This window comes from Nerophis ophidion, linkage group LG13, assembly GCF_033978795.1.
Source record: "Nerophis ophidion isolate RoL-2023_Sa linkage group LG13, RoL_Noph_v1.0, whole genome shotgun sequence".
Taxonomy (NCBI): domain Eukaryota; kingdom Metazoa; phylum Chordata; class Actinopteri; order Syngnathiformes; family Syngnathidae; genus Nerophis; species Nerophis ophidion.
In genome coordinates, this window is record NC_084623.1 from 24,392,006 (window position 1) to 24,419,247 (window position 27,242).

Sequence of the window (27,242 nt, forward strand, 5' to 3'; positions counted from 1 at the left end):
AATAACCCTTACATACTTTGCCTTTTCAGTATGTGGCCATTGTTGGAAAAAGTTGCAACACATACTGTATATTCCATACCTTTTTTGTTAGAACAAAATGCTTGTCCCCAGGATTTATGATTTCAAACGCAATTTGCACGTAAAAAAATGAATATTCAAATCCATGGTGAAATGGGTTAGAGCATAATGAGGCGATTATACAATATAATGTATATATATTTACTGAAACAAGCGGCCCTCTGAGCGCAACCATAACAGCAATGTGGCCCTCATAAAAACAAGTTTGACAGCCCTGATTTAGGTGATAAAATTACAAGAAGGGTATAGTAGTGCATTGGTTCTCAAATGGGGGCACACGTACCCCTGGGGGTACTTGAAGGTATGCGAAGGGGTATGTGAGATTTTTTTAAATATTGTAAAAATAGCAACTATTCAAAAATCATTTATAAATATATTTATTGAATAATGCTTCAACAAAATATGAATGCAAGTTCATAAACTGTGAAAAGAAATGCAACTATGCAATATTCAGTGTAGACAGCCACATTTTTTGTGGACTTGTTCCATAAATATTGATGTTAAAGATTTCTCTTTTTTTGTGAAGAAATTTTTAGAATTAAGTTCATGATCCAAGATTGATCTCTATTACAATCCCCAAAGAGGGCAGATTTAGTTGATGATTATTTCTATGTTTAGAAATCTGTATTTATAATTGAATAACTTGCTTATTTTTCAACAATTTTTTAGTTATTTGTATATCTTTTTTTTTCAAATAGTTTAAGAAAGACCACTACAAATGAGCAATATTTTGCACTGTTATACAATTTACTAAATCAGAAACTGATGACATAGTGCTGTATTTTACTTCTCTATCTGTTTTTTTTTTCTACCAAAAATGCTTTGCTCTGATTAGGGGGTACTTGAATTAAAAACATGTTCACAGGGGGTACATCACTGAAAAAAGGTTGAGAACCACTGTAGTAGTGTACTGCACTGCCATCGTGTGGACAATACCTTCTGTATTCATATTTATATTTTGTCTTGAACGCTGTACATCACCTACCAGCTACGGTACTGTTGCATCTTCAAGACATGAATTAGACAGTGAAACTCATTCATAATATTCAGCATACTCATAGTATTTTACAAACAAGTCGAATGATTAGCTATAGTGTATGGGTTAAAGGCCTGCTGAAATGAGATTTTCTTATTCAAACGGGGATAGCAGGTCCATTCTGTGTCATGCTTGCTCATTTCGCGATATTGCCATATTTTTCCTGAAATGATTTGGTAGAGAACATCCACGATAAAGTTTGCATCTTTCGGTGCTAAGAGAAAAGCCCTGCCTCTACCGGAAGTCGCAGACGATGACGTCACATGTTGATGGCTCCTCACATATTCACATTGATTTTAATGGTGGCTGCGAACAAAAAGTGCTATTCGGACCGAGAAAATGACACTTTCCCCATTAATTTGAGCGAGGATGAAAGATTTGTGTTTGAGGATATTGATAGCGACGGACTAAAAAAAAAAAGAAAAAAGTTAAAAAACAAAAATGCGATTGCATTGGGACAGATTCAGGGATTCTGGGAAATCCCTTATCTTTCTATTGTGTTGCTAGTGTTTTAGTGAGTTAACATTACGTGATAGTCGGAGGTGCGTGTCCACTGGTGTGTTGACGCCAATGTCTCAGGGAAGTCGACGGCAGCTTTATGGACGGCACAAGCTCAGCTGATCTCCGGTAAGAAGCGACTTTTTACCACAATTTTCTCACCGAAACCTGCTGGTTGACATTCGGTCGGGATCCAGATCCGCTGTGATCCATAGTAAAGTTTCACCTTGGTGAATTTTAAACAAGGAATCACCGTGTGTTTGTGTGGCTAAAGGCTAAAGCTTCCCAATTCCATCTTTCTATTTTGACTTCTTTAATATTAATTGAACAAATTGCAAAGGATTCAGAAACCCAGATCTCCAAAATACTGTGTAATTATGCGGTTAAAGCAGACAAATTTTAGCTGTGTGTGTGCGCAGCGCTCACATTTCCTAACAGCCTGTGACGTCAAGCGTACATGTCATCATTACGCGATGTTTTCAAGAAGAAATTCCCGGGAAATTTAAAATTGCAATTTAGTAAACTAAAAAGGCCGTATTGGCATGTGTTGCAATGTTAATATTTCATCATTGATATATAAACTATCAGACTGCGTGGTGGGTAGTAGTGGGTTTCAGTAGGCTTTTAAATAAGCGCAATTAAATAGAATAGAAGCACTACATTTCAAGAAATTTAATTACTTTCTTATTTTTCTTTATATATATACACACACATAAATTATAGTATGTAAAAAATAATTCTCGTAGAAGTTTACAAAGACTCAACAGAAAGGTAGCAGCAAGTGAATGTATTACTGCATAGTGTAACAATGCTGTATTCTAAAAATGGTCATATCTCTGTCAAACTCCATCAAATTACATTAAAAGAAGGTAAAAAAAATAGGTGATAGGTTGATTGGACACACTAAATTGGCCCTAGTGTGTGAATGTGAGTGTGAATGTTGTCTGTCTATCTGTGTTAGCCCTGCGATGAGGTGGCGACTTGTCCAGGGTGTACCCTGCCTTCCGCCCGATTGTAGCTGAGATAGGCGCCAGCGCCCCCCGTGACCCCGAAAGGGAATAAGCGGTAGAAAATGGATGGATGGATGGATGTTCTATATAAAAAATAAGTTATTCTTCTTGAACTGCAGCAACAACACACGAAACTGGGATAAAATAACCCGAGACGGAACTCTTTCCTACAGTATTGTTGTTTTCGACGGAGTTATATAAACAGTGCACTCCTGATGGAATCGACCGAAGTTTTAAACCAGCTGTAATCTTCGGGTAAGACACATTTCCAAGATGTAATTTATTGTATAATTCCATTTAGCAACGAAATATTTGTGTCATTATGTTGGTTTGTCATATCGTATTATCAACGCGTTTCTTATAACTTCCGGTGGCAGACAGAGACAAACGGACCACACTCTCCAAACATAGAAATGATCTAAATCTAAAAACACCCAAACACAATCAAACCGATGCAAAATAAAAATGGCTTCAAAATTCCAAATCACACATAACTCCCCAAAAACAAATGCCCCACGTTCACGAAACTAAACGAAATTTAGCTATGCTACCAGGAAGTTATTATCAGACCTTTTATACAGGTACACGGCCCGAGGTATACTTGTCATTACAGTGGTCATATCCTTGTCATTTTAGGGATTTTAGAATGATATTGCATAGCAGTGGGGAATGAATAAAGTTATTTATTTGTATAAAATACTCGATAAATCTCCAATTGCTCTTGGCCAAATCTTCGATATATTATAATCTCAATTACCACGATAATGGCTAGAATTAAAACACAGTAACATAATAGGCCTAAAATTTATTTAAAAAAAAGCAGAGGTTTTATTTGATAAGTATATTTAAAGCAGCACTAAGTAACTTTTTAACCTTCATAACATTTTTTCTTAGAGGCCTACTGAAATGAGATTTTCTTATTTAAACGGGGATAGCAGGTCCATTCTATGTGTCATACTTGATCATTTCGTGATATTGCCATATTTTTGCTGAAAGGATTTAGTAGAGAACATCCACGATAAAGTTTGCAACTTTCGGTGTTATGAGAAAAGCCCTGCCTCAACCGGAAGTAGCAGACGATGACATCACAAGTGTGGGGGCTCCTCACATATTCACACTGATTTTAATGGGAGCCTCCAATAAAAAGTGCTATTCGGACCGTGAAAACGACAATTTCCCTATTAATTTGAGCGAGGATGAAAGATTCGTGTTTGAGGATATTGATAGCGACGGACTACAAAAAAAAACAAAAAAAAACGCGATTGCATTTGGACGGATTCTAATGTTTTCAAACACATTTACTAGGATTATTCTGGGTGTTGCTAGTGTTTTAGTGAGTTTAATATTACGCGACTGTGTTGGATCCATTGTGGATTGAACTTTCACAGTATCATGTTAGACCCGCTCGACATCCATTGCTTTCCTCCTCTCTAAGGTTCTCATAGTCATCATTGTCACCGCTGTCCCACTGGGTCATTATTGTCACCGATGTCCCACTGGGTGTGAGTTTTCCTTGCCCTTATGTGGGCCTACCGAGGATGTCGTGGTGGTTTGTGCAGCCCTTTGAGACACTAGTGATTTAGGGCTATGTAAGTAAACATTGATTGATTGATTGACTGATAGTCGGAGGTGTGTCTCCACGGGTGTTTTGACGCCAATGTCTCAGGGGAGTCGACGGCAGCTATGGACGGCACAAGGTCAGCTTTTCTCCAGTAAGAAGTGACTTTTTAACCACAATTTTCTCACCGAAACCTTCTGGTTGAGATTCCGCCGTGATTCATGTTCGCTTCACCGCGCTCTGATCCGTAGTTAAGTTTCACCTCCAGGAATTTTAAACAAGGAATCACCGTGTGTTTGTGTGGCTAAAGGCGAAAGCTTCCCAACTCCATCTTTCTACTTTGACTTCTCCAATATTAATTGAACAAATTGCAAAAGATTCAGCAACACAGATCTCCAAAATACTGTGTAGTTATGCCGTTAAAGCAGACTACTTTTAGCTGTGTGTGTGCGCAGCGCTCATACTTCCTAAAAACCTGTGACGTCTTGCGTACACGTCATCATTACACAACGTTTTCAAGACTAAACTCCCGGGAAATTTAAAATTCCAATTTAGTAAACTTAAAAGGCCATATTGGCATGTGTTGCAATGTTAATATTTCATCATTGATATATTATCTATCAGACTGCGTGGTGGGTAGTAGGCCTTTAACTGTTGGGATGATACATTGACTAACATCTAATTCAGGGGTCAGCAACCCGCGGCTCTGGAGCCGCATGCTCTTTGATCGCTCTGGTGTGGCTCAGCTGTAAACTTGCCGACCTTCCCGAATTTACCGGGAGACTTCTGATCTCAGTGCCTTTCCCTTAAATTGTCTGAGGTTTGCATACTGCGATTTTCACTCGGGAACGCCGTGATGGCAATACCCATAACATCTTCATGTAGTAGTGCCCGCTGTTACACAACTCTATGTACGTGTTGGCCGGTCACGTATTGTGTGAAACCTCTAATACAATCGTTAAGCGATTGCAATGCATACTTGTTCAACAGCTATACAGGTTACACTGAGGGTTGTGATATAAACCACTTTAAAACTCTTACTAATATGCGCCACACTGTGAACCCAAACCAAACAAAAATTACAAACAGGAAAACATCCACACTGTAACACAACATAAACACAACATAACAAATACCCTGAGATGAGGTGGTGACTTGTCCAGGTTGTAGGTGAGATAGGCACCAGCGCCCCCCGCGACCCCTAAGGGAAAAATCGGTAGAAAATGGATGGATGGATAACAAATACCTAGAATCCCATGCAATTTTGACTCTTCTAGGCTACATTATACACCGCACTAGCACCAAACCCCGCCCCCCCAAGCCCGCCCACCTCAACCAACGCAGAAGAGGGGGGTTGGTTCTAGAAGGGTGTATAATGTAACCTGGAAGAGTCAGGGTTGCATGGGATTGTGGATATTTGTTATGTTGTGTTTATGTTGTGTTACAGTGCGGATGTTTTACAGAAATGTATTTGTCATTCTTGTTTGGTCTGGGTTCACAGTGCGCCGCATATTTGTAACAGTGTTAAAGTTGTTTAAACTGGCACCCTCAGTGTGACCTGTATGGCTGTTAAACAACAATGCCTTGCAGTCGCATGTGTGCGTCTGCAGGAGCAATATACAACACGTGACCTGACTGGTAAGCTGTTTGTACAATTTGTGAAGGGAACTAAAGACATTGCCATCGTAGCACGCCCTTATTTGTTTGGGTATTACTCAGCAGACGTCCGAGGGAATAGTCCCTCTGGAATAGTCCCTCTGGAACCCGCGAGTCCCCCGGACAAATTGGGAGGAATTGCATGCGTGATGCTAATAAGTGGCATTCATATAAAACTCACTGGCTGCACTAACATCAAATCTTCATATTTAATTGCGGGCCGCGTGTCTGAGACCCCTGGTTTATACATAGCACAAAACAAAAAAAACTCTGTATACAGTGTTATTTCGTTATAAATTTTAAGAGTCAAAATGGCTCTTTGAGTGGTAAAGGTTGCCAACCCCTGATCTAATTGAATGACACCTCTGTCACGGCCTGAAGGCGTCTGTGTCACTTTTGCCTGCACTCAGCAATATAAAGGAGAGTGGCAGGAACCCAGCCACACAAAAAACTACAAATGTGCTGACTTGCTTTACGGCATTTGTGACTCTCCCATTCCCTATTTGTTAAAAAGACGAAAGTCGATGCGAACGCATAGGTGCCACCAGAAAACAATAATAATAAGAACGCCTACGTTCAATTACTGCTATGATGACCAAAGAAATGTAAAGTTTTGTCTGAGGAGACAAAAAAAAGACAGTCAGGATAAACTTTGCTCAGCTTTCACTCACTGGCCTGAGCTCAAAGACGAGGAATTTCAGACCGATGCTGCCTTGGCTGTGTTCCTGCTAAACTATTTAGTAACTTTTTATAAATTATAAATGATAAATGGGTTGTACTTCAAGGTACTCAAAGTGCTTTGACACTATTTCTACATTCACACACTGATGGCGGGAACTGCCATGCAAAGCCCTAACCACAACCCATCAGGAGCAAAGGTGAAGTGTCTTGCCCAAGGACACAACGGTCGAGACTAGAATGTTGGAAGCTGGGGATAGAACCATGAACCCTAAGGTCGCTAGCACGGCCACTCTCCCAACCGCGCCGCGCCGTCCCCGATGATAAATATGAAGCGTATGTAGTACCTAGTGTCATTGTGTGAGACGAGGAAAGGCGGATGTGTTTCCTTTAATGTTAATAAACTCACAATGTGGGACAAGCGGTAAAAAATGGATGGATGGATGGGTTATGCAGAGGTTATAGTTGTAACACTTTTATAGACAAATTACACTATTTATAAGGGGGGCGTAACAGAAAATAACTAAAACGTACCACAGTAATATAGCATTACAAGGTAAATTCTTAAAAGAAATCCATTACTTTAATATGTCCCGCCATTTTTTGTGGATTTCAGAAGTCATTTAAATACAAATGTTTTGTATTGTTGTGTGAATTTGAATGGTTGTCTGTGTATCTTATGACCCTGGATGAGGTAGTAACTTGTCCGGGGTATACGCGGCCTTCCTCCCGAGTGCAGCTGGGATAGGCTCCAGCCTACCCTTGACCCTGAGAGGGACAAGTGGTAGAAAATGAATGGATGTAATTTGAGATTGAAACTAAATTATAACCATGTCTGTTTGTGTTCTTTCACCATTCACTTCACCCATATTTGACCATCAAGGGAAGATGCTTTGTCTGCGATGGAACCTGTGGCTTCGACCTGCAGATGCACTTTGTGTTTTCTCTCACCAGAGAGTTCACAAGCTGGCCTCGCTGCAAGACGCCAGAACGTTATCACCAAATAAAATCAAAAGGTTGCTTTACCCCTTCACTGATGTTGACGCCTACCTGGACAGGTATCGTTGACAATGTTGAACTCCACTCTTTGCCTGCCTTTGAACTCTTTATATTAGAGATATGGCTACGGGGCTGATATTTTCTGATGAACTGCCGAGTTAGCAGTGGACAATCAAATGTTATTCTCGATCTTGATAATGGTTTTTCACCGATCATAAAAATATTACAATAAAAAACAACAACATTGTTTTATGGGCTACATAACGCGCATGCAAATTCCTCAGCTACTAACTGTGAAATGGACGAGTGAGCATAGGGCTTGGCGATTATATGATTGTGATCGTTAACCGCAATTTATTTGAGTTAGATCACAGTGATCAGCTTGTAGCACATTACCTCGGTCAAACATGGCGGAAAGGTTTGTTAGAAGTTACCACAGTAGTAAACAATAGGGAAGCAACTTTGCTCCATGTAATTTTGCACGAAACAATCACCTTTATTGGCCACAATTTTGTGTGTTTGTGAATGTGTGTGTTTGTGTACGTTTGCTTGTGTTTGTGTGAAAGTGTGTCTGTGTGCACGATCATCTCGTTCCGTCTCGATCATCTCGTTCCATCCTTACAATGTAATGAATGTTCAATCAGCGTTTTGCCTCTTCCGCCCCTTACACAGCTGGAAGTGCAGTCCAGAAGAATAAAATAAAGAAATATGACTAACACAAGCATAGAAGTTGAAACACAACATTTTAAAGGAGCAGGGACTTTAGTTTTACTATCTGCTGCAGCTCACTAATAAGAACGTCTGTGTGACTGTATTGTTCTCAACCGGGAGAATGAACACAACCGCTCATTTAATCAGAAAAGTTTTTTTTTATATTTGAATATGTTTTAATCAGACTTTTTGTATATGTGTCTGCAAAGATTTCGCTCTTTAACTTAACTGCACCTTTTTTGGCATTTTGCCTATCGTTCACAATCATTATGAGAGACAAGAACACACTTAACCTTTTTTTTAGGATTTTAAAGATGATAAAAAACTCTTTGAAGATGCGGCTAATGAGAGTCACCGTTTTAGCCTTCAAAGCCTCTAAAACAACTTCAAAACCCTCCATCAACGTTTGTTATAAACACTTCAAATCTGTATATAATGTGGTAAGAAGGGTTCATAACAATATGTACAATATTTACCGTATTTTGGTCATTTTTATGCACAGCCGGAGATTTGGAACTACAAACCCTGTTTCCATATGAGTTGGGAAATTGTGTCAGATGTAAATATAAACAAAATTCAATGATTTGCAAATCTTTTTCAACCCAGAATCAATTGAATGCACTACAAAGACAAGATCTTTGATGTTCAAACTCATAAACTTTATTTTTTTTTTTGCAAATAATAATAAACTTTGAATTGCATGGCTGCAACACGTGCCAAAGTAGTTACCACTGTGTTACATCACCTTTTCTTTTAACAACACTCAATAAACGTTTGGGAACCGAGGAAACTAATTGTTGAAGCTTTGAAAGTGGAATTCTTTCCCATTTTTGTTTTATGTAGTCGTTCAACCGTCCGGGATCTCCGCTGTTGTATTTTACGCTTCATAATACACCACACATTTTCAATGGGAGAGAGGTCTGGGCTGCAGGCGGGCCAGGAAAGTACCCGCACTCTTTTACTACGAGGCAACATTGTTGTAACACGTGGCTTGGCATTGTCTTGCTGAAATAAACAGGGGCGTCCATAATAACGTTGCTAGGATGACAACATATGTTGTTTCAAAACCTGTATGGACCATTCAGCATTAATGGTGCTTTCAGAGTGTGGAGGTTTCCTGCGTCTCGCCCGGCTTCTTCTGACCACAGTATCACACAGCTCAGGATACAGGTTTGACATAGTATTTAATACATCTTTTACTTCACACAATTGTCCGTCTGTTCAGCTTCTCAGGTTTGACACAGTCTCTAGTACATCTTTTACTTTACACAATTGTCCGTCTGTCCAGCTTTTCAGCTGTCTCTTGTTTGCCTCTGTCCTGCGTCCTCATGCCTTCCCCGCTTCATGGTCTCCAGCGCTGCTAATAAAGGGAACAGGTGATTAGATAACTCGTTCCAGCTGAGGTATCCACTCACCTGTTGGCTGCTTCATGGCCGTCCCCTGCAGATACCCCGCCCGCAGGGGACGCGTGGAACACGCCCCTCTCCACATGCCTCCATCGCCAGACACAGGCCGGGCACCCGTCGGGCCGCGCCCACTCCCCCACCCCCCCAATAGCTGGGCGAGAGAGGAAGTCTGCCACGGCCATCTGCACTCCCGGCCTGTGGACCACCCGGAAGTTGTAGGGTTGTAATGCGAGATACCACCGGGTGATCCGCGCATTGGAGCCATACTGTGGAGCCACTGGAGAGGTTTGTGATCTGAGCAGAGACTGAAGGCCCGCCCCAGCAGGTAGCAGCGGAGGGCCCCGACAGCCCACCGGATGGCGAGGCACTCCCTCTCCACCGTACTGTACCCCGCCTCCCGGTCCGACAATTTCCGGCTGATGTACAGTATGGGGCGATCGACGCCCTCCACCCGCTGAGTCAAAACGGCCCCCAGTCCCCGGCCCGATGCGTCCGCCTGCAGACAGAAAGGAATGTTAAAATTTGGCATGCGCAGTACCGGCTCCTCACAGAGTGCTTTCTTTACCTCCTCAAACACCTGCTGGCACCGCTCCGTCCACTGTACCAGGTCTGGAGCACCCTTTCGGGTGAGGTCCGTCAGTGGGCTGGTCAGGTCTGCAAACCGGGGAATAAATCTACGGTAGTAGCCCGCCAGTCCCAAAAACTGCCTCACCTATTTTTTAGTCTTGGGGGGTGGACAGGCCGCAATTGCCGCCGTCTTGTCAACCTGTGGCTGCAGCCTTCCCCCCCCAAGTGGTACCCCAGATACTGTACCTCCCTCCGGCCAACCGCGCACTTCGCAGGGTTGGCGGTGAGCCCCGCCCGCCTCAAGGACTCGAGCACTGCCCCCACCCGCCGGAGGTGATCTTCCCAGCTGCTACTCTGGATGATAACATCATCCAGGTAGGCAGCCGCGTATGCAGCGTGGGGTCGCAGCACCCGGTCCATGAGGCGCTGGAACGTGGCAGGCGCACCGAACAACCCGAACGGGAGCGTCACGAACTGGTATAAACCTTGCGGAGTGGAGAAGGCCGATTTTTCCCTGGACTCTGGTGATAAGGGAATCCGCCAGTAGCCCTTGGTTAAATCCAGTGTCGTGAAAAAACGAGCAGTGCCCAGCCGATCCAGAAGCTCGTCGACCCGAGGCATTGGGTATGCGTGAAAACGTGACACCTCATTCACCTTGCGGTAATCCACACAGAACCGCACAGACCCACCCTTCTTCCCTACAAGAACGATAGGGCTGCACCATGTGCTGTGGGATTCTTCTATTACTCCTAACTCCAGCATGGTTTTTAATTCGTCCCGCACTATTTTGCATTTGTGCTTGGGAAGCCTGTATGGCCGAGACCGCACCGTAATCCCCGGGCTGGTCTCAATATGATGTTGGATGAGATCCGTGCGCCCGGGCCGTGAGGAGAACACATCTGCATAGCGCCGCTGTAACTCAGCAACCTCCGCTCTTTGAGCCAATGTGAGCTGGTGATCACAGGGAAGAGGAGAAGAAGAAGCAGAGTGCGGGATCTCTGGCCCCAACTCCTCCTCTCTCACTACCGTCACCATGGAGACAGGCTCGGCCTCCGTCCATGCTTTCAGTAGGTTTACATGATAAATTTGTAAGCCTCCACCTTGGTCCGAGCGCCGAACCTCGTAGTCCACATCATTTACCTGCCGTGTGACCTCAAAGGGTCCTTGCCTCTTTGCTAGTAATTTTGAGCTGGAAGTTGGGAGTAGTACAAGTATTTTTTCTCCCGGTGAAAATGTTCTCAGCTGGGTTCCCTTGTTGTACGTACGCTGTTGCCGTTGCTGGGCGCGGAGCAAATTTTCGTATGACAAGTGCCCCACCTGGTGGAGTTTTGCTCGCAGGTCCATAACGTATTGTATTTCGTTTTTACTGCGGCTTGAACCTTCCTCCCAGCTTTCTTTAATTAGGTCCAATACGCCGCGCGGGTTCCTGCCGTATAATAACTCGAACGATGCAAAACCGGTAGAGGTCTGGGGTGCCTCCCGCATCGTAAACATTAGGGGATCCAGCCGTTATTCCCAATTAGGTTTGTCCTCGTGCGTGAACTTACGGATCATGGTTTTCAGCGTTTTATTAAACCATTCCACCAGCCCGTCAGTTTGTGGGTGGTATACACTGGTGCGGATCGCTTTTATCCCCAATAACCCGTACAGTTCCTTTATCGTGCATGATATAAAGGACGTGCCTAGGTCCGTCAAAATCTCTTTCGGGATTCCGACGCGGGAAATGACCGTGAAGAATGCTTGCGCCGAACACTCTTGGCAGAGATGGAGCGCAGCGGCACTGCTTCGGGATACCGCGTTGCGTAATCCACCAGAACTAACACAAAGCGATATCCCCGTGTGCTTGGGTTAAATGGTCCGATGAGGTCCATCCCAATTCTTTCGAACGGGACTGCCATGAGTGGTAATGGGTGCAAAGGGGCCTTCGGGACGGCCGCCGGGTTTACCAGCTGGCAATCCGGACAGGCAGCACACCAGCGGCGTATGTCTGCCCGGATGCCTGGCCAATAGAAACGGACCATGACCCGATTGAGTGTTTTCTCGTACCCCAAGTGGCCAACGAGGGGATTGCAGTGCCCCGCCGTGAAATGGCACCAACAACTGGGTGGACTCCTCACCTGTTTGAGTGCCACGGCTCACTCTATATAACCTATCCCTAATAATCACAAACTGGGGGATACCTGCGTTTTCCCCGGGCGCTCCAGCTGACCGTCTATGCAAACCACCTGGTCCGAGGCCGCGCGCAAAGTTTCATCGCGGGACTGTTCAAGGGAAAAATCCTCCGTGGACTGCCAGCAGAGGGCCGGTGGGGCCTCCCGCGAAGCCCCTGCCGGTTCCCGCCTGTCAGTGCCGGATAAATCCGCGTCACCAGCGAGTACTGCGCGGATATTCCCCTGTCCTACAGTCCGTGAACGCATCCCCACACATTGTGTCACTAACTGGTTAAACCCCGGCCAATTTGTTCCTAAAATTATGGGATGCGTAAGGTGCGCGCTGGCGGCAACCTTAACATTATGCTTTTGACCTTCATACCAAATTTCCACTGGCACAATCGGGTACTCGTGCACATCCCCATGAATACACTTAATTCTTCCCAGTGTCGCCTGCCTCAACACCCCGGGTCGAACCAGGTTTTGGTGCATGATGGACTGTTTACAGCCCGAATCCACCATTTCGCGGTATGTACTCCCTTGTATTCTTACTGGGACACAGTACGTCTCCCCCGGATCGGGGGCGGGTGCTGGGATCCCGACAACCCGCATCACATGCCCCACCTCCATTACGGAGCACTTCCGGCGAACGTGACCGGGTTGACCGCAACCCCAGCACACCGGCCCGGGCGTCTTAGGGGCCCTCTGCGAGGGAAGCCCTCTCTGGACAGCTCTGGTACCCTGAAACAGACAAGGAGACAGTGGATTAGCTCCCCGGTTCCCCCCCCTTGTTGGATGTGCATGTGTGTGTGCTTGTGTTGATTGTTCAAGGAGGGGACCTGATCCCTGCTTCCCGGTCCTCCGGCCAGGTGAGGGCGCCACTCCAGTGCCCGTCGGTCTGGTGGTGGGAGTCGTCGGCGTGGAGCTGGGATTGGCCTTTCCGCTGCCTTCGGTGTGTTGTCCCTCTGGACCGCTAGGTGGTCCTCAGCCAGTGCCACTGCTGTTTTTACCTCCGTTGGACGGTGGTATCTCACCCATGCTGCGGTCCTGGGCGGGAGGGCGTCGACAAAGTGCTCCAGGAGGATTCTTTCAACCACTCGAGGATCTTGACCATTTGGTTGAAGCAATCTGTTCGCCGCGTCCCTCATTTGCTGCGCCAGGACGAATGGTCGGTCTTCTTGGCCCAATTTCATCGCTTGGAACCTCCTCCGGTCATCCTCTGGTGATCCTCCGAGCTTCTGCCGACCCGATCTAGGATGGCGTGGCATAAGTTGTCGTACTGCATCCTGGCGGCTGCCGGGAGGGCCAACGTCGCTCACTATGCCTCCCCCACCAGAAACGGCAGCAGCTTCACTCCCCACTCTGCCTCTGGCCATCTGCATGAGGTCGCTGTGGCCTCGAAGACATCCATGAAGGTGTGGGGATCTTCTGCCTCCCCTATTCGCTGCCTGGATGTCGCTGCTCCCCCTCCTACCGTGGATCTGTCCATCAGCTGCTGGATTAGCTGCGTCTGTTGCCGGCTTGCTGCCGATACCTCGACAAGCACTTTCCCGAGCGCCTCCAGGGGTGATGTGGTGGACATCGTCGTGGTTTGCTTAAGTTGGGTGCCAGTTGTGGAGGTTTCCTGCGTCTCGCCCGGCTTCTTCTGACCACAGTATCACACAGCTCAGGATACAGGTTTGACACAGTATTTAATACATCTTTTATTTTACACAATTGTCCGTCTGTCCAGCTTCTCAGGTTTGACACAGTCTTTAATACATCTTTTACTTTACACAATTGTCCGTCTGTCCAGCTTTTCAGCTGTCTCTTGTTCGTCTCTGTGCCTCTGTCCTGCGTCCTCATGCCTTCCCCGCTTCATGGTCTCCAGCGCTGCTAATCAAGGGAACAGGTGATTAGATAACTCGTTCCAGCTGAGGTATCCACTCACCTGTTGGCTGCTTCATGGCCGGCCCCTGCACAAAGCCCGCCCGCAGGGGACGCGAGGAACACGCCCCTCTCCACACATAGATGTGCAAGTTACCCATGCCTTGGGCACGAATACACCCCCATACCGTCACAGATGCTGGCTTTTGAACATTGCGCCTACAACAATCCGGATAGTTATTTTCCTCTTCGTTCCAGAGGACACTATGTCCACAGTTTCCAAATATATTTTGAAATGTGGAGTCGTCACACCACAGAACACTTTTCCACTTTGAATCAGTCCATCTTAGATGAGCTCGGGCCCAGCGAAGCCGGCTGCGTTTCTGGGTGTTGTTGATAAATGGGTTTTGCTTTGCATAGTAGAGTTTTAACTTGCACTTACAGATGTAGCGACCAACTGTAGTTACTGACAGTGGTTTTATGAAGTGTTCCTGAGCCCATGTGGTGATATCCTTTACACACTGATGTCGGTTGTTGATGTAGTACCGCCTGGAGGATCAAAGGTCCCTAATATCGTCGCTTACGTGCAGTGATTTATCCAGATTCTCTGAACCTTTTGATGATTTCACGGATTGTGGATGGTAAAATCCCTAAAACTGTTCGACAATTTGCTTACAAAGTGGTGACCCTCGCACCATCCTTGTTTGTGAATTACTTAGCATTTCATGGAAGCTGCTTTTATACCCAATCATGGCACCCACCTGTTCCCAATTAGCCTGCACACCTGTAGGATGTTTCACATAAGTGTTTGATGAGCATTCCTCAACTTTATCAGTATTTATTGCAACCTTTCCCAACTTCTTTGTCACGTGTTGCTGGTATCAAATTCTAAAGTTAATGATCATTTGCAAAAATAAAAATGTTTATCAGTTTGAACATCAAATATGTTGTCTTTGTAGCATATTCAACTGAATATGGGTTGAAAATTATTTGTAATTCTTCGCCGCATTTATTTCCGTTTCCATAGTAGCGCACTTCCGACTTCCTGCAAGAAATTTGTTCCTACTCCTGGAATCACATGAGTGTGTTTTTTAATCATGGCAGACTTGGTAATAGACAATGAAGACAACTACCGTATTTTGGGACAAATGAGGATTCACAACATTATATTTTTGAAACTGTATGGAGAATGAACTGTATCTTATATAAGTTAGCACGAAGAAGAAGCTGAAATGTTGGAGCAGACTGAAGCCAAGAGTGGTCATGGTCATGCTGTGATCAAGGGTGATGGGTCAAATGCAGAGAATACATTCACCACACCTACTGTGTGTGTGAGACAATCATGGGTACCTAAACTTTAACTTTAACTCATTTTAACATTATCCATGGAAAGTATTGGTGATCAATCTTGGTGTTTATATTATCACTTTTATAGTGAATTGTCAAAGTATTAGATCGGGACTCAAAATCGGATCGAATCCGAGGCCCTAAATGTTTTATGATAATATATGCATATGTCTTTAATACACTTTCAGCTCTGTGGATAGATCACAGTTCCAGCTTTTCCACCCCTCTGTGGAGGACATTGGATCAGCTGAGAAGCTTTTCTGCTCTTCACCATCTCATAAGATTGAATACTACATGTCAGCAGAAAGGATGGACCACGCACCCACACTGAGACAACCAGAGGTCAGTAGATTGGGACATGTCCACTTTTTGGATTGTCCTTTTCAAACAAATAAACAAATAAAATCATGTTTTTTTCCCCCCGTATTGGTCTCGACCGGGAGAATCGGCACACCCGCTAATTGAATCAGAAAACGCGTTTTTTTATGTTTCAATATTTTCTAATCAGACTTTTTGTATATGTTGTAACTGCACTTTTTTGGGGGATTTTGCCTATCGTTCATAATCATTATGAGAGACAAGAACATTAGGATTACGATTTTTTCCGAAATGTTTTCCCTTATTTTTGAAAGAAACCAATAAATATAAATGGCAGAGGTAATTCAAAACATGTTTTACTCTTATCCGATCAAAAGCTAGTAGTTTGAAATTACACTGAATACACCTTATCTGCGCATAATTACAATTTGTATAAACTTGTTCTTTTTAGACTAAATATATATTGCACTTGGTATGGAATCATTTTCAAATAACTAATTTAAGAGCTTCCACTGGTAGTCAAAACTTCTGTCTGGAATAAAATACTTATGTATATATAAAGATAGTATTGTACATTGGGTGCAAATAAATAATCAAGTAAAACAATATCCGGGAGACTAGTCCGGATAGAGAGAAATGAGTGCAGCAATGTACAGATCCTGTACACTTCCCGTCCAACCTGATGGAGCTTGAGAGGTGCTGCAAAGAGGAATGGGCGAAACCGCCTAAGGATAGGTGTGCCAAGCTTGTGGCATTGTAATCAAAGACTTGAGGCTGTAACTGCTGCCAAAAGTGCATCAGAAAGGTTTTGAGCAAAGGCTGTGAATACTTTTCTCCATGCGATTTTGTTTTTGTTTTTTTATTTATAATAAATAAGCAAAAAAAACAAAAAAACTTTACACATTGTTATTATAAAGTATTGTCTAAAGAACAATGAATTTGTACAAAAATTAATATTACATTTTGGAATTAGTCTGTAACATAACTTGTGAAGCCCTGTGAATACTTTGTGGATGAACTGTATGAACTATATGGGCAAGGCAATGGCAGACTATAATGCAATATATATTTTTTTCCCTACCCCTAGCAGATAATTGATTGGTATTCATGTTTAGAGTTGAAAAAAAAAATATTATGCCTTCTCCTTTTTTGTACAACATTCTTTTTACATGAATAGATCTTGGATGAGAGTGATACATGAACATATGAAAAGGCTAATTGACAATGGTGTTGACTGCAGGTCTTAGAACGAGATGTTCTTCAGGCCGAGTCTGTTTGGCATGCTGAGTGCCGACACTACACTGGTCAGGAGATGATGTATTCATAGCTTACTGGCAGCAAGAGCTTCCAATCTATTTTGTGTCCAAGAGATGGATGAGCCAGAGCTGTGCCCTGAAGGGCTTGGCGGTCACATTGCAGCAACCATGTTGGTTACAAATGGTTTTGACTTCAATTAAGATTCAATATAAATTAATGAGGCAGATGTTCCTTTACAAAAAAAAATCATACCTGTATTCTTGCAAAGAAGGGAGCGCACGGATGTGTTTTGCCAAAAGCGTTGCTGCTTCAGTTTTGTAGTGTGCACTGAAGTAGCAGAGCAAATGGGATTTTAATTTCCCCTCGGGGATTAATAAAGTATTTCTGATTCTGATAATACTGTACTTACTCCACGCTAGGTAACATTCCCATTGTGTTGGTGTGTCCCCAGGTGTGTTTCATTGGCCGAAGTAATGTGGGCAAGTCTTCGCTTATGAAAGCGCTCTTCTCCTTGTGTCCAAATGTGGAAGTCAGAATTTCCAAAAAGCCTGTAAGTAGTCCAGACTGAATGCTGCATGTAGCACCAACAAGATATTGCATACTGTAAACTTCATGTGTTTCTCACAAACAATGCCAAACCGATGCATAACTAAGTTACATAAAATGATATTTGTTTCCCAATCAATATCCGTGCTGCTCTGGTTTGTCAATGCATTCAGCATCTCTCAATTTCCCTTTGTTTTTGTCATTAGATAGGAAAGCTGAATAAAGTAGATGCTTTTTGTAGGGGTTACATTACAAGACAACACATAAGTAGCAAAAAAAATCCTGAGTAATTTAGACACTGATAAAAAGGTCCATCAGTGAGACTAATAAAGCAATTTTGGTACCGTGTGGAGGCGTCAATGAACACTACAATTTCTCAGCCCTTCCCCTCTAAACTATCGAAGCTTGACATTCTGATTTTGGATCAACAACTTCAATAAAAGTGTGTGTTGTAATTATTGAATTAAATTCACCTCTGATAAGACTCTTTGTTTCTTTTTAATTACCGTTAATATCATGCGCTTCAAGGGGAACTGCACTTTTTTGGAAAATTTTACCCAGCATTCACATAATTATGAAAGACATGATGATGGATGGATTTTTTAAAATGTATTCTATATATTACATAAACGTAAAAAAAGTGAGCTTACAGCGTAGCCAGTGGGAGCTCCACTATTTCTCCCATAAAATCTGATAAATAATTATTCAATAAGTGCCAACAATACTCCATTTACATTTCGTGATTTGAATATTAACCAAGTATAAGTGATATTGTTGTTATAAGCGCTAACATGGATGAACTATATATAGCGGCAATGTAATCACTTCCTTTTCTCCCTATGTTTACATCATCGAGTGGTCTGCTGTTTCCTCTGCTTCCATGCTCCCTGTAAATTTTTGTTAGATCATAAATCCTACATCTCACCTAGACATGAGACGTCTGAGTAGGTAATCCAACAAGTTGGGACACTTTAACAGCAAATTTACAACCTCGAACTGGCAAGAACGGCACAAAAACCCCGGCCCAGTTTTTTTGCGAGTATTATGAGACATTCTTCACCTAAATAGGAATATGTGGACATCCTAGCAGTTGGCATCCTTATGACAGCTGATGTTGGAAATTAAGTGATGTTATATTATGTTGGTTGGGTCTAATAAAGTCTGCAGTGAGCAGAAATCAGTGATGAAGAAAAAAAAGCAAATGCTGTGATGTGTTTTGTAAATTAATGCGCCGCGTAAACTTAAAATGATCAAAATATATAAATATTACATGTTATTATAATTGTGCCTGTTACTAGATTACATATAGACTTACACCATGCATATAAAACCCTAATGGAGGTGTTTGGATGTTTTTTAAGGGGCTCAATAGGCAGAATTGAACGGCTCCTATAGGCTCTATTGTAAGCAAACTTTTGATTGCATTTATTTAATATTTAGAATGCCTGAAAACAAAAATCCGTCCGTCTTAATGTATCTCATAATAAATGGGAATGATATGCAAAATTCCAAAAAGAGTGCAGTTCCCCTTTAAGGAAGCTAACAAGTTAAAAATGCTTTGAAGCACAATTCAGTAAAGCCCTAAATATGCTTTATCCGCTGTAAAACCTTTTTTATGTAGCATGATGTATGACTGTCTACAAATAAATCTAACCTCACGCTGCAGCGACTGTAAAAGCTCATTCAGAAAGCGCACAGCCCACCTCTGCAAATGCCTTTTTCCAATTTTTTATCAACATTTACAATAGAAGTTAGTGTTATGTGTCGATTAATTCCAGCTGCAACAACACTCCACTTCTCTCTAATTACCGTTGTTCCAACAAGCTAAATAGTGTACAAGACTTGTGGTGGCCCACAGAGTTCAACTTTGATGAGGAGCAATAAAAAAGTTTAACCATAAAAAAACACAACATTAAAAAAATAAGACATAATGGAAAGGGAATAGGATAAAATGTTGATACTAATAGCTAGTGTTGTCCTGGTCTGACAACAAAAAACAAATATTGGATTCTATCGACTTTGATTTAAAATGTCCAATAAAAGCCCAGATTCAAGCAGTCTGGCTGCACGTTCACTTGTCCAAAGCTGGACAGCCAGTTAACATCTATAGTCGTGGTCAAAAGTTTATAATAATGTCATAGCTGTCTTGAGTTTCCACTATTTTCTACAACTCTTATTTTTTTGTGATTGAGTGTTTGGAGTACATACTTGTTTGTCACAAAAAACATTCATGAAGTTTGTTTCTCTTATGAATTTATTTTGGGTCTACTGAAAATGTGACCAAATCTGCTGGGTCAAAAGTATACATACAGCAATGTTAATATTTGGTTACATGTCCCTTGGGAAGTTTCACTGTAATAAAGCGCTTTTGGTAGCCATCCACAAACTTCTGGCAAGCTTATGGTTGAATTTTTTACACAATTAGTGCATTTCAGCTACATTTGTTGGTTTTCTGACATGGACTTGTTTCTTCAGCATTTTCCACATGTTTTCAACGGGGTTTGATTCAGGACTTTGGGACCATTCTAAAACCTTAGTTGTAGCCTAATTTATCCATTACTTTACCACTTCTGACATGTGTTTGGGGTCATTATTCTGTTGGAATACCCAACTGCGCCCAAGACCCAACCTCCAGGTTGATGATTTTAGGTTGTCCTGAGGAATTTGGAGGTAATCCTCCTTTTGCAGTGTCCCATTTGCTCTCTGTAAAGCACCAGTTCCATTGGCAGAAAAACAGGCCTGGAACATAATACTACCACCACCATGCTTGATGGTAGGATGGTGTTCCTGGGATTGAAGGCTTCACTGTTGTAACTTATGGGTTGTATAGTTCATGTGTGATGATCATTCATTATTTGCATACTTGATTTAATTGATAAGAAATTAATCTATTATTGACAGTTAAAAAGAGTTAAAAGGGAATCGATTTGATTTATATATGTATTTGATATTGATTATTTGAGAAAAACTGACACTGAATTGAGTTGTTTCTACTTTATAGCCTAACAAATTGTTAACTAAAATACTGCATGTTCAACAATTCATTGCGGAAAACAGGATGTTAGAAAGACTGGGAGTAGGTGCATTGTGGTTGTTGAGATTGAGCATTACGAGCCTACGGGTGAATGAATTAACGACAGATAAGAAGATAAAAGGATTGTTTTGTACTGTTTTGTATGCCAATTTTATCTCATATAAAGTACAACTTTATTTTCACTTTTCCGACGTCCTGTCCAATACTTTGATCGTAGTTGATCTACACTCACATTTTCTCCTTCAAACATATTGCTGGGTATTGTGGCCACTCTGATGATGGTCGCCATACAATTCAATTTGTGAGGAATTTTGCATTTAGAGATGCGGCTGGGCTCAGGTCTTAGCCCTGTATTTGATTAAACACATTATTTTATTGTAAAACTGTGCAATATTTGTTTCATCTGACCACAGAACTTTTCACCAAACAGGCTTAACTGTGGACACTGACACCCGTGTTCCAGCAGCTTCCAATTCATTGCAGACCTGCTTTTTGGTGGTTTTCTGATTGACTCTTGATCGTCCTGACCAATTTTCTCTCAGCAGCAGGTGATAGCTTGTGTTTTCTTTCTGATCGTGGCAGTGACAAAACTGTGCCATGCACTTTATACTTACAATTGTCTGCACAGTTGCTCTTGGGACCTTAAGGTGCTTTGAAATGGCTCCAAGTGACTTTCCTGACTTGTTCAAGTCAACGATGTGTTTTTTCAGATCTGTGTTGAGTTCCTTTGACTTTCCTATTGTCGCGTTTGTAACCTAGTCTAATGACTGCATCACATGAGCCCTATTTAAATGGGCTCAGAGAAGTCAACAGGTGTCGTCAATCATCACTCACATGAAGTTAAGAGGCCATGCCATGAAGCTAATTTGATTTCATTGTAACTTTGCTACATCACCAATCTTGATAATGTATGTTGCTGTATGTATACTTTTGACCCTGCAGGTCACATTTTCAGTAGACTCATAATAAATTCATAAAAGAACCAAACTTCATGAATGTTTTTCGTAACAAAGAAGTATGTGCTCCACTCACTCAATTGCAAAAAAACAGAAGTTGTAGAAATTGTTGGAAACTAAAGACAGCCATGACATTATGTCTTACACAATTGTATGTAAACTTTTGACCACGGCTGTAAATGTCCTCCAATAAGCACACACATTTTGTCTTTTCTTGTATTTTAGTCAAGTCATTTACAAAAGGTTAACATGGTAGGCTGTAGGCTAAGCACATAATGACACACAGTCTAGACCAGGGGTCTCAAACTCAATTTACCTGGGGGCCACTGGATGCAGAAACTGGGTGAGGCAGGGCCGCAAGAAAATATTTCTAAAATTTGACCTTCTTTGAATGACTTTCCCGCCCTAGCAACATACTTGCCAACTCTCGCGATTTTTCAGGGAAACACCTGAATATCAGTGCCTTTCTGACAATCTCCCGGGGCAGTCATTCTCCCGGTTTTCACCCGGACATAGGGCGTGCCGTGATGGCACTGCCTTTAGCGTCCTCTACAACCTGCCGTCACGTCCGCTTTTCCACCATACAAACAGTGTGCCGGCCCAGTCGCATATTGTATGAAGCCTCTGCAGACCCACAGAAGTGACTGCAAGGCATACTTGCTCAACAGTCATACAGGTCACACTGAGGGTGGCCGTATAAACAACTTTATCACTGTTACAAATATGCGCCACACTGTGAACCCACACCAAACAAGATTGACAAACACATTTTGGGAGAACATCGGCACCGTAACAACAAACACAACAGAACAAATACCCAGAATTCAATGCAGCCCTAACTCTTCCGGGCTACAAAAGGGGGCGGGGTTGGGGCGGTGGGGGTGTATGTTGTAGCCCGGAAGAGTTAGGGCTGCATGGGATTCTGGGTATTTGTTCTGTTGTGTTTATGTTGTGTTACGGTGCGGATGTTCTCCCAAAATGTGTTTTTCATTCTTGTTTGGTGTGGGTTCACAGTGTGGCACATATTTGTAACAGTTTTAAAGTTGTTTATATGGCCACCCTCAGTGGCTGTTGATCAACTATGTCTTGCAGTTGCTTACTGCGTCTACATAAGTGAAATACAACATGTGGCTGGGCTGGCATGCTGTTTGTTCAGGTTGCAGAGGACGCTAAAGGCAGTGCCCCTACGGTGCCCCCTTAATATTGTTGTTAGGGTGAAATTCGGAGGAATGATTACCCCTGGAGGTGCACTGAACAATGGGAATCTCCCGGAAAAATCGATGGTATACAAGTATGACGCTGTAAAGCGCCATTCATATAAAACTCGCGGGCCGCACCAACATTACATTTTCATATTGAGGTGAGGGCCGCAAAATAACGTCTTGCGGTCGCAATTGGCCCGCGGGCCGCGTTTTTGAGACCCCTGATCTAGACATATGTATTCAGTGTCCTCAATTAAACAATATTGTTGTTTTAAACAGAACATTTGTCAATTTAAAAAAAATCATTAATTAATTAATAATTATAGTTGCATATCACTTACACATTCAAAATCTCCAAGGCAGAAGCATATTAGAAGATATCCAGTAAAAAACCTGTCTGCATCATTCAATTTACTGCTTAATTATTGTGGCCACTAGGTGTTGCTAAAATCAATTTCCACTGTACTTTAAGTTAAAGACGGTAAAAGTGCATTCCAGATGTGAATAATGAATAGGTCAGTGTTTTTCTTACCTACCATTGTTTCTTTGTTTGAGTCATTTCATTGTTACATTTTCTAACAAAGTTCCACACTACCAATTTTTAGGTCTGTGCTGATATTGTATGATTTCGAGGAACTGCTGAGAGTGACAGTAGTTCTAAAAAAAAAATGCTTAGTAAGGAAGCACAGTAGCAATGAAATTAATTTCAGTACATGTTTGTTACTGTATATCCTCTTAGGGTCATACAAAAAAGATGAACTTCTACAAAGTGGGCAAGGCTTTCACCCTTGTGGACATGCCAGGTTATGGACACAAAGCACCTCAAGATTTTGTGGAAATGGTGGAACCATATCTCCACGACAGAAAAAAGTAAGAAATTGACTTGACTTCATGGTTGCACATCTGTGTGGAATGTTAGTACTTAGTAGCCAAATAATACTTATTTGATCATAAAAGAAATGAAATAACGCCAAGATAGAGCTGTCAAACAATTCAACTATTTGGCAGTGCTGTACGCATAGCTTTTTAACTTGAAAATTTAGCAGCACAGAACATTTTTTATAGCAATAATAAATGTCTTATATATTACAATTTCATTATTAACACTCACACAAGGTACACATATAATCACAATGCCATCAGAAGGCTCACTGTAACGCTCAAGTATACATAGAGAACACTCCTAAACTGTGCTAGCAAAGTCGCTAACACTAGTGTAGGGCTGGGCCATACGGATCTAAACTCATATCCCAAAAAAGTTTGGCCCATAAACTAGCGCATAAATGGAAATATTCGTTGACGTAACCAAATACAGTATCTCCAGCACCATGACTTGCATTTTTGGGACTGATGGGGATCCCAAATACACAAAAACAGGTAGGTTTTTTTTTAACAGGATCTCAACTTTGTGATGAGAAAAACACTTGAAATTATGTAAGAAAAGTCAAATATAATCTCCAATCTTTTTAATAAACACGTAGCTATGCTCAATTTTTCAGCTAACAGAAACACAAGAACAAAATGTGAAACAAAGTGACCTGGTTTAAGAGGACATGTTTAAACGTCAGCAGCAACATGAAAATAATTGATCTGTAATGATGGTGGTTTTAAAGGTGAACATTATTATAGGACATACACATGAAGATGTTAGCCAGAAACACCAACCCGCCAACTGCTTCATGTTCTGAAAATTATTTTTAAAAAGTCATCGGTCATAGTTACTTTTTCTTTACCAAAAATGTAATTGAATTACAAACGGAATTACTCTTTAAAAAAAATGTAATTCATTAATGTGTTACAGGCTAAAGGTTTTAAAAACCTTTTTCCTAGTGATGTGTGACGTCAGCGTGACACTCAGTAGTCTTAATTTGGGTTGTTTTTGTTCGCTTAGCAGGCTAGCAGCGGCAGTTTGTCGGCTCTGACGGCAGCTCTGTTAAATTTTTCACTGGTTTGTGTTACCTTTCTTAATAAATATATTTAATGTGCTGCCATGGCTGTATGTTCTTGTCAACAAACACGGTATTATTTGAATGGCAAATTTTCCCACTTCTATTATTGATTTGTTATTCAATATTCCCTCCGACCTTTGTAGTTAGGAGCGTGCATTGCGGTTTGTGTCAGGTGGTGGTGAACTGACCAGTTCCTTTTACTAATATCTACTTTCACCAATGTTAGAACAAGTGTGTGAGCTCAAAGGAGCAGCCTCGCTCCTCTCATTGCATGGCGCAGAGGGTTGGGGAGGATACACACAGGTCTTAGTGCGAGAGTTCAATCATTTGATTATGATTTAAATTTATTTCAAACGTGCTTTATAGATCGACCGGTAAATTGAGAGCTTTGCCTTCCGGCTCAGCTCCTTCTTCACCACAACAGATCGGTACAGAGTCCGCATTACTGAAGACGCCGCACCGATCCGCCTGTCGATCTCAATTTACCGGTCGATCTACGTTCCCATCCTCACCTATGGTCATGAGCTTTGGGTCATGACCGAAAGGATAAGATCACGGGTACAAGCGGCCAAAATGAGTTTCCTCCACCGGGTGGCGGGGCTCTCCCTTAGAGATAGGGTGAGAAGCTCTGCCATCCGGGAGGAGCTCAAAGTAAAGCCGCTGCTCCTCCACATCGAGAGGAGCCAGATGAGGTGGCTCGGGCATCTGGTCAGGATGCCACCCGAACGCCTCCCTAGGGAGGTGTTTAGGGCACGTCCAACCGTTAGGAGGCCACGGAGATGACCCAGGACACGTTGGGAAGACTATGTCTCCCGGCTGGCCTGGGAACGCCTCGGGATTCCCCGGGAAGAGCTAGACGAAGTGGCTGGAGAGAAGGAGGTCTGGGCTTCCTTGCTTACTTAGGCTGCTGCCCCCGCGACCCGACCTCGGATAAGCGGAAGATGATGGATGTATGGATGGACGTGCTTTATAGATTGGCAAAAATTTTGCGATACAAGGGTTGAAATCCCTTTTTTTAATTCTCACGGTCTATTTTTAGTTGCATTTGCAAGTAAATTTGTAACACCGTATAGCACTGGTCACAAAGGACAATGCACACGATATTTGTTCGTCAAAAAAAAATCATGGGAATTTTTTTTATTGCGTAAGCTTGACAGCCCTACCTAAAAAGAAAAACTTAAATAATGACATATTTCATGGTGTTTCCAAGATAATAGACATACATCACATACTGTTTTTTTAATTGTGTATGTTACTCTACATTATCTTTAGAAACTGACAAGACCAAATTGTCCTTGGCAATGACTTTGTAACTTGTTTTTTCAGCCTGGTCAGGACTTTTTTATTGGTTGATGGCAGTGTTGGTCTTCAGAAGATTGATCGTATTGCCCTCGAGATGTGTGAGGAGATGAGATGTCCATATGTGGTAAGAAACTTGTATCCTATTCGATTGTGCTGTAACGTTGGTCCATAATAGCAGGTCGGAACATACTGTGGTTTTAAAGGTCATGGTTAGGTTCATTTTGGGTACAGCAAAGGAGGAACATGCAAAACAGAATTGGTTAGCTTAGCTTTTATGTAAACATCCTTCATGAAAGTGCAACAACAGTAAGAGCTTTAAGGATTGTTATTTTTAGTCAAGGAAAGTTGTCTTCAAACGGAAACGGTAGCCACACATTCCAGTTTGTGAGCAATTTTGCATTTAGAGATGCGGCTCGGCTCAGGTCTTTTTATTTGATTAAAAAGATTATTTTATTGTAAAACTGTGCAACTTGGTCTAGGCGATTATATAATCATGATCGTTGATCGCGAATCCTTTGAGTTCGATCACGGTGATCAGCTGTTAGCGTATTTCCCTTGATCAAACATGGCGGAAATTTCTGATAGAAGTTACCGCAGTAGCCTTGCGATGAGGTGACGACTTTGTCCAGGGTGTACGCCGCCTTCCACCCGAATGCAGCTGAGATAGGCTCAAGCACCCCCTGCGATCCCAGGAGCGACAAGTGGTAGAAAATTAATGGATTTAGTTTGAGATTGAAACTAGATCATAACTATGTTATAACATTGAAACTAGATTATAACTGCTAACTACTGCAGTAGGGAGGCAACGATGCTTGGTATAATCCTGTACGGAACAATCCACGTTTGTTGACCGTAATCCTTTGTGTGAATATGTGTGTTTGTGTGTGGGTGTGTGAGTGTGTGTGTGTTTGTTTTGTTTGTTTGTTTAAGTTTGCGTGTGTTTTTATGAAAATGTTCGTATGGGTGTGTGTGTGACCATGCCGTTCCACCGTCGCAAAAGTCAGTCTCGTTACGACTTAATGAATGTTCTATCAGCATTGTGCCTCTTCCCCCTCACACACCTGAAAGTGCAGCACAAAAGAACAAAATTAAGAAATATGAATAATAATAGCATAGAA

The 27,242-nt window shown here is 42.3% G+C and overlaps 1 protein-coding gene across 2 annotated transcripts in view; it reads left to right on the forward strand.

The window, feature by feature from the left end:
• Nucleotides 1-2,744: 2,744 nt before the first annotated feature.
• Nucleotides 2,745-27,242, forward strand: part of gtpbp8 (GTP binding protein 8 (putative)) — a 50,483-nt gene continuing 25,985 nt past the window's right edge. The window contains exons 1-6 of one of the 2 annotated variants that reach the window (XM_061918617.1): nt 2,745-2,877; nt 7,398-7,572; nt 15,749-15,902; nt 17,587-17,685; nt 23,613-23,743; nt 26,149-26,248. In XM_061918617.1, the coding sequence (XP_061774601.1) occupies nt 7,403-7,572; nt 15,749-15,902; nt 17,587-17,685; nt 23,613-23,743; nt 26,149-26,248 (654 nt within the window). In that variant the 5' untranslated portion in view covers nt 2,745-2,877; nt 7,398-7,402. The remainder of the gene's footprint in view (nt 2,878-7,397; nt 7,573-15,748; nt 15,903-17,586; nt 17,686-23,612; nt 23,744-26,148; nt 26,249-27,242) is intronic. The other variant, XM_061918618.1, reaches the window with a different exon arrangement.